General features: G+C 42.1%; 1 protein-coding gene across 1 annotated transcript in view; it reads right to left on the bottom strand.

The window, feature by feature from the left end:
- Positions 1 to 2,023: 2,023 nt before the first annotated feature.
- Positions 2,024 to 8,754, bottom strand: part of ddc (dopa decarboxylase) — a 32,981-nt gene continuing 26,250 nt past the window's right edge. The window contains exons 10-14 of the mRNA XM_031873801.1: positions 8,392 to 8,468; positions 6,152 to 6,171; positions 5,941 to 6,039; positions 3,492 to 3,593; positions 2,024 to 3,083 (exon numbers count right to left, since the gene is read on the bottom strand). Coding sequence (XP_031729661.1) covers positions 2,886 to 3,083; positions 3,492 to 3,593; positions 5,941 to 6,039; positions 6,152 to 6,171; positions 8,392 to 8,468 — 496 coding nt within the window. The 3' untranslated portion in view covers positions 2,024 to 2,885. The remainder of the gene's footprint in view (positions 3,084 to 3,491; positions 3,594 to 5,940; positions 6,040 to 6,151; positions 6,172 to 8,391; positions 8,469 to 8,754) is intronic.

Genomic DNA, 8,754 nt, shown 5'->3' with positions numbered 1-8,754 from the left:
ACAAAAAAATAATTGTTTCTTTGTTTGTGAAAGAGGAATATACCAAAGATTCTTATTTAGGATTTGAGAAAAATCCCTATTGCATCTATCCCTCTATGTGCATGTAGGAACTGACACTCCACACAATAACCAAAGTGAAAAGAGTGTCCTGTAAAAGCACATATTTTACTTATATGGTATAGTGCAGTATCGCAAGAACTTGAACTGTACCATCATCCATACGACAGTTTTGTCTTAAAGACAGCCAATATGACTTGTCTTTTGGCATATTTTACAGATCAAACTAAGTACTATAGATAAATTATGCCAGCCTGCAATTATTCTTGTACCATAAATTTGCCTGCAGAATGATCTTAATTTCTTTTGATGAAAGTGAATGAGCAGGCCAATACTGTTGACAGTAATCAGGGGCTGAAAGAATTAATCTAACACTGAATCCTCATCTGTATTTATAGAACGCATGCCTTTGTCCTCAGGGATTAGGATGCTCAGAGAAGGCACAGCATGTTGATTGGTTGTGTGTGTGGGTGTGTGTGTGTGTCGGTGTGTTCCTGTCATCTTTAATTGAGTACACTGCAGGGGAGGGACAGCAGGACGATATCAGACTGGATCTTCACTACTCTTTCAGTAACGTACTGGGAACATAACTTCATGTTCAGCTGTTTGTGGTGGTGTCTAACATACTACGGTCTCTGTTTGGGCCATTGTTGCGTTGAGAACAACAGTTGTGTCCAGATAGGGCAATTTCATACTATCATCAGTGGTTTTCAAAATTTAAGACCATTGCACACCCTCTCAATCTTTTGTCGTGACCCTAATATATTGTAAATCTTTAATGAGGATTTAAAAAGAGCGATCCAAACACTATGCAGACTACAGTAGACTTTATTAAGATAAACCCTTACCATTGCATGCAACTCACAGCCAAGCCAACGAGAAAAACACCTTGATCAGCAACAGCATCATGCTTTGACACAATCTTATGAATTAACAAGGTTTGGTGACGTCAAACCACAGATTTACATATTTCCTGATGGAAAAATAGTAGTGAAATATAGATTGTGGATGTGGACAACAAGCAGGAGACTAGTCTTGTGTTAACTACATTTGTTAATCATGTGAATCAGTCTTAAATCTTGAGGCTTAAAGTTAAACATACTGTAGATGATTGCATTCTCGGCAATAAGTCAGACACGTTCCCGGTGGGCGTTGGCCTCCGCCAGGGCTGCCCTTTGTCTCCGGTCCTGTTCGTGATTTTCATGGACAGGATATCTAGGCGCAGCCTGGGGCCGGAGAACGTCAGTCTCGGGATCGCCTCTCTGCTGTTTGCAGATGATATGGTCCTGTTAGCCTCCTCGGATCGTGACCTCCAGCATTCACTGGGGCGGTTTGCAGCCGAGTGTGAAGCGGCGGGGATGAGAGTTAGCACCTCCAAATCTGAGGCCATGGTTCTCTGCCGGAAACCGGTGGATTGCTCCCTCCAGGTGGGGACGGAGTGCCTACCTCAAGCGAAGGAGTTCAAGTATCTCGGGGTCTTGTTCACCGTCTTGGTGAAGAGGGAGCTGAGCCGGAAGGCAAAGCTCTCAATTTACCACTCGGTCTACGTTCCTACCCTCACCTATGGTCACGAACTCTGGGTCGTGACCGAAAGGACAAGGTCGCGGCTACAAGCGGCCGAAATGAGCTTCCTCCGTAGGGTGGCCGGGCTCAGCCTTAGAGATAGGGTAAGGAGCTCGGTCATCAGGAGGGAGCTTGGAGTCGAGCCGCTACTCCTTCGCGTCGAAAGGAGTCAGCTGAGGTGGTTCGGGCATCTAATTAGGATGCCTCCTGGACGCCTCCCACTGGAGGTTTTCCAGGCACGTCCAACTGGGAAGAGACCCCGGGGAAGACCCAGGACACGCTGGAGAGATTACATCTCCCAGCTGGCCTGGGAACGCCTCGGGATCCCCCAGAATGAGCTGGAACATGTTGCCGGTGAGAGGGAGGTCTGGGTAACCCCAGATACCCCGGATAAGCGGTGGAAAATGGATGGATGGATAGAAAATGGATGGATGGATAGATGATGAGAGACTGATGTAGGGGGTGTGAAGGTCCGAGATTCCTTGTACTGCTGTAATGGAATGATCTTATAGCAACCACATATATGTTAGTGTGCAGTCAAAGAATATCAAATATATGAACCACTTACACAACTTAGATTTCAAACTCTATTCTTTTTAACTCTATTCAATAATTTATTTCTGTCTGAACACAGAAACATAACTATAGGGTGATTATGTTAAGACTGTGAAAGAACGATTGTCTTGTACAGTTTTGGGAAACTTCAGTGCATAAAACACTAAATGAATGTATAGGAATTCTTTATCCAAAAACATGATAGGTCCTTGCCTGCCATTATATATGAAAAAACAACAAATTTAGCTAATGAAGTCATATATTAATAATAAATAAATGTATTTATTTATAATCCTTTATTTAAGCATATCAAGAAACATAGACATATAAAAGCTGTTTCTGTATGACCACCCAGAGACTATTACAGACACCCATTGACTCATACATTAATTTACACACACGCACACAAACACAAAGTGCAACAAATTCACCACAAACCAACCCATGTTTTTTTTCGCAGAAGACACAGAAAAGACAGAAAAGACAGAAAGACAGAAAAGACAGCTCCACAGCGGGGTGATTGCATTACAATGAGGACAATAACATAATCATTAAAAAGTGAGGGATAAGAGCAAAGTCAATGGAGGGAGAAGTTGCAGATAGAAAATGTAATATCTGGAACCTGCATTCTTTCATTTCATACACATTTGTGTTTTTATTGATACGTTTTGTAACAGATTATTTTCACATGCCCCTTTCCAGCCTTTTGGTCAATGATTATCTTGCAAAAGCTCACAGGACAGCTGCGTGATGTGCCGCCATGCATGTTGGATGTGACATGAGTCAGTGCTGCGCGAGCAGATGGCAAGGCGGATGACAAAGAGGCCAGAGAGCTGGCAAGGCACCAGGTGGATCTCTCTGCTGCTGGTGATCCTTTTTAGCAAGAGCTGGTTCAACTCATTGGAGCCCTGAGAGGAGACAAGGAGGAAAAAGAACTCACATTGTTTACGATAGCCAGGATTTGTATCTTTCCTAGACACTTGGGTTACTAGGTTACACTATTGGTCATGTTGCATTTTATAGTGTTTCCTAACTGGAAGTTCTATATATAGAATTTTCTATCATCTCATATATCACAGTGCATGCAAAAATATATGTAAACCTCTCATCGCTTTATAACTCACCTGTAATTGAGTTTCATGTGTGTAAGAAAGACTGAGCCAGTAGAATAGATAAATAATGTGTTTGTCATTTTATGACACACCATATTCAACATTATTAAAATCAACTATAGACCTTAGCTTTCCTCTGCCAATGTAAACTATAATTCAACCAAAAACATCACATCACAGTTATTTAATGTTGGATGTTGTTACCTTGAGCCTGAAGCAAACCAGTCCCATGACAACCTCGGCACAGATGTCGAACCTCTTGTCTGCTCGCACAAGACTCTCAAATTCTTTGGCCAGGAGCACGTGCTGCAAAGACAAGACAGAGATAATGTACTCTGACTCATGAGCTGTTTGTAAAATGTACTGTGTTTCTAGATGAAAGTAACATCGCAATTGCTCTTAATGTCCACGTTTTAATTAAGTCTGCAGAGATCTGACAATGTCTAATGTTCATTCAAGTTAAAGAAACTGCTTTGTAAATTTAACATGCAAGTGAAAGGGCGAGGGGTTATTAATTCAATTATTGGTGTAATAGGTTGTATACAGCATAACAGAGCATGTGCTGTAACTGGTGCCTGGCCTTCTGCAAGAAAACAATTAGCAAGTAATTCTACTAAAGGCTAAAATTTCTGTGATTCTCACTAGGTGGCAGTGCTGTATCATTACACGGCACAGTGCCATAAACCATAGAGATCAGATGACTTTTTCAACTGATTCAGTCTGTAACTGTCTGGAGTGTATCCCCTGACTATAAACTAAATGTAACCATCTGTAACTGTTGATAACAGAACACATTTGATTAATAGAGCAAGTTGAGGTATAGTACACATCCTGGTAGAAAGCACTGCCTATAATGCTCAGTTCAAAATCAGGACTAGGCAACCTTGAAATAGTCTGTATCAAAATCTGTTCCCTGGAAATGTAATCAATGTGCGATCAAACAAACTCCTACGAACACATTTATCCACTTATGGTCAAATAGCCCACCTGGACATTGAATGCATAGTGAAATACTAAACGTGCATCACGATCTGATCACAATTATATGGACCAACTTCAACTCCACGTTTCCTGCCTCTCTAATGAGATCGAACACTGGCGTAAAAGACCATCTGGTTGACCACCAACTTGTTTCCTAATTCCCAGCCAGTAATTCATCATCACTCAGAGGTGTTTACAAGCCAATATACCATAATGACCTCATTGTCTGTTTGGATAATTACCGTATTCTAGGTATTTAACATTTAAAGCCTTTATCATTAAAATGCTACATTTAACAACATCATTTTCCCATGGGAGGATAATTCATTAGAGTTCATAAAGGAAAAAAAGAACAACTTAAATTGGTTTTCCTGGAAAAGACTAAACTCACAATCGGTACATCAGACATGCTGTATTTCCATTTGAACATTACATTGCAGTCATTTAGCAGAGGCTTTTATCCAAAGCGACTTACAATTCAGTATCTATCTATACACAGTAAGCACAGCTACGGGAACAATTTCAGGGTTAAGTTTTTGCTCAAGGACACATTGACATGTGACTAGTGGAGCCGGAGCCGGGGATCAAACAGCCGATCCTCTGATTGAAGGACGGCCCTGCTCTCCACTTAGCCACGGTCAACCAACATATTGTCTCACTCTACAAGATAAAAAGGACCAAAAACACAGCTCAAACTGTTCTATCTCTAGAGGACGGATGTACAGTACAGTAGTGTGTCACGGGTCATGGCTGCAGGGATCACTGCTGCTTCTGCCGCTTCATTGAAAATGGAGAGTAAACACAAAACAGGCTTATTTGATTGACAGAGCATGAGGGGGAGAGACAGACACATGCAGGGTTGAAGCATGGGTGGGGAGGATGGGCATTGGAGGAGAAATGTAGGAAAATGTTGCTATAAAAAGAAGATGCAGGCCAGACACACATGACTGACAGGATATGCTGATGGAGGCAGAGATGGGGGCAGTGGACTGACTTTAGTGCTAAGAAGGATTAGGTGGGGGGTGGAAGGGAGAACGGAGATGGCATTTAACATAAAGACCAGGCATATGTGATAGTCAGAAGTGTTTTCTATTTTTTTGGGAGTGATTGAGAAGGAATGAGACCCTAAGAGGTAGAAGGGTAAAAGCCAGACTGCGTACCACTGTCAGCACTCGTACATTTTATGAATCAACACTACCTATAAGCTGAATTTACTGAAATTTATTAGAGAGACACTACTCAAATGTTAACCAGAAATTCAAAGGGCTAGTGTGTAACATTTTAGGGATCTATTAAAATAAATGGAATATAATATTCATAAGTATGTTTTCATTCGTGTACTGTATAATCACCGGAAAGAATCTTTTTTTCTATTAGCCTAGAATGAGCCCTTCATATCTACATAGGGAGCGGGTCCTCTTCGCTTGCCACTGCCTGACTTCCATTACTTTTAAATTAGTGTTATTATTACTAGGATGGCTTCAGAGCAAGGCAAACGGCGTTACCATGCTTTTGCACTCAGCAGCTCATGTTACCACAGTCTTTGGGAGGGGAGTGATGAGCAGAGGGGTATATATCAGTTGGTTGCAATCGGCAACCACACCGCTAGACGCCACCAAATCATACACACTGTCCCATTAAGGGCACAGATATCATTCAGTTGGTCTCTTACCTTTCGTATATGAGCCTGCAGGCCATGAAGCCCATACATACGGAAGACAAACCACATCTTTAGTGAGCGAAATCTTCTTCCAAGTGGAATCTGCCAATGCTTCAGGACAGAGGAAGAGAGTAGGAGAGTGGGTATAGCTTTAACCTCTGCGAATTTGATGTGATGGGATTATTTATATTGTAGAAACATAATTAACATTGATTCATCTTACCCTATAATCTGTGACCAGCCCTGTTGAAGGAAGAAACAGTTCAGGAATCAGTAAAAAAAAGGTCACATCACAAAGTAATAGTGAACATTGTGAATGCTGCATTTTCAATCTATTCCAGGGTCGGTCTGCATTCTCATCATTAGATTATCATATGAAAAAAGAACAATTTCCCTTTTTCTCCTGAAACAACAAAAGAGGAAACAACAACTTGCACCGATGAAGCTGAATCAACAAAGCTCTGAAATTGAACACTATCAGCTTCATAACATTATCTATTGTAAAGCTATTTTGTTTTTGGGATTGCCTTTTACTGTCCAGGTGTTGCTGTCATTACGCCCACCCCCTATACAGTATCTCACTGATCACAGCACTGTCAGTCCACACAGACCACTAGCTACAGATATTTCATCTGTACAGAATGGGGCCTGTGTTAGCTGCTGCTAATACCCACTAATTAGATTGAATAGTCCAGATTGTGTGAGCAAAAGGCTTTTGTAAGGTGCCTCAGAGTGGTGGGAGGTAGCTGTTTGTCTTTCTCTCTGTCTGCTTGTCTGTCAGACAAATTATAGTGCAGCTCTGAGCCCAGCTGCAGGCTAGGAGCCTATACACCAGCACACACAATTGTAGCAGATGTGGATACATATAGACACAGAATCAAATTATTTTTATTTTTTTTAAAGTCAAGTGTGATTCATCCTCATTTTGATGATTGATCTTGATGATGATTTTCATGATGTTAATGATGTGTCAGTTTATAATCTGTCTTAGCTGCCCAATCCTTTTTGTGTATGTGCAAGAACGTCCACTAAGTCTGCCTTGGAGGTAGACCCGTATATGGGAATATGTAAAATAAGAATAATGCTTGTTATTGTTGTTATTATTATTATCAAAACTATGTATGATAGATAAGTCTGAAATATACTCTTCAACTTTTGTCAGTAAAAATCTGGAGGCTTTATCAGGGCTGGAGAGGCTAGCGGTGAGGGGAGAGCCAGGGCTCAAAGAGCATGTTGAAGACTGCAAATCTAGAGGCGGGGGGACACTGGAGGACAGAGGATACCCCCTGCATACGTCCCACCCACCCACTGGTTCCCCAACACACAACCTCTATCCCAGCGGTTCCCAAACTTTTTAGGCCACGCACCCCCTTCTACATCCCGACCGGGTTCACGCACCCCCAATCCCCCACACCTTAAAAAAAAAAAAAAGCAACAGAGCCTATTTATAGCCGCATAGAAATCGGACCAATGAGAGAACAGTTTGCTTTGTTTACCACACTTTGGGAATCCCTGCTCTATCCCAATGCCCCTAAAGAGCCTCCAGCACCCCACTGTGCTCTGCTCCTCATCCAGAGAACCAGAGGGAGATCAGTGGGGTTCGCTCCGTTCTTGTGGAGCGTCTCTTGAAAGAACTCCAGCGAGCTCACAGCGCAGTCTGTGAGATTGACTGGCCGGCTGGCTAGCTATCGACCCCCGCAGAAGTTAGCTTCCCAAAAACGTTGGGGCAACCATTGTTCGGACCAGGTAGTCTTCCTTGGGAATACGGGGGTCGCTACTTCTAGTTTGAAGCACCGGTCAGCATCATAGCTAGGCTAACGTTAGCGTTCAGCAGCCAATCAGAAGCAGAGTAGGGGTGGGTACTATACGCACCCTAAGATGCACAGAATGGATCAGCAGGGACAGATCGGATGGTGACAGGGTCACAAATACAGTAAATTAGCTTAACTACAGGTAGAAAATGATTACAGAACTTGCTCACAGAAGCCAACATTGAATAGTTAACACACACACACACACACACACACACACACACACACTTTTTTCACTAACCCCAAACCTTGTTGACAGAATGCATTCCCTAAAACTAAGTCTAACACAAAGAAATCCTCCCTCTCAAGCTCTAAAACTCACATAGGTCCTCACAAACAGAAGTAGGCCTACAAGAGCACTCTCACACACGCCTGTCGAGTTGTCACACATTCATCTTCATGCCTGTGTTCATCTGGTTTAAGCTACACGACACTGTATTTTAAGACCATGGTGCCCTGCTTCAGTAGTTATTGTTGAATCGGATGTGTGTGAATTTTGGCTCAAATGGGCACACTAACCACCTTCCTCACAATATGAACAGTAAACAAGGTCACAACCGTTCATTTTTGTCAATATGTTATGCAGTAGACCCCGGATTCTTCCAACCTGATCTGTGATCATGGATTCAAATACTTTAAGTGAAATGACTACCTGACTCCTGGTTGTCATGTTTCAGGTAGAGTGGTTCCATCTTGAAGGCTCCAATGATGTCCTCTCTCTTCTTCACCCTGTTGATTAGATTAGATTCAACTGTATTCCGAGTACAAATACTGAGACAACGAAATGCTGTGATAGTTGATAGGTGCTGACAAAAATCTTTACACCATATATTACTTAACCATTCAAAAATACAAATACAATATTTAAGACTTTAACTTTAACTCTTAACTCTTTAACGGACCCTGGTCGTCAGTTAGATTTGCATGTTACGGTTTATTTGTGTCCTGTAATAAACTGGCACCTGTGGTTTTGAATCTAACTTGATGTTGTGTCCCTCCTTGTGTTGCGACTTCC

Source organism: Anarrhichthys ocellatus, unplaced genomic scaffold (genome assembly GCF_004355925.1).
Source record: "Anarrhichthys ocellatus isolate YVR2014 unplaced genomic scaffold, GSC_Weel_1.0 scaffold74, whole genome shotgun sequence".
NCBI lineage: Eukaryota > Metazoa > Chordata > Actinopteri > Perciformes > Anarhichadidae > Anarrhichthys > Anarrhichthys ocellatus.
Note: the sequence above shows the minus strand (reverse complement) of the source record. Positions and strands in the feature narration are given on the sequence as shown.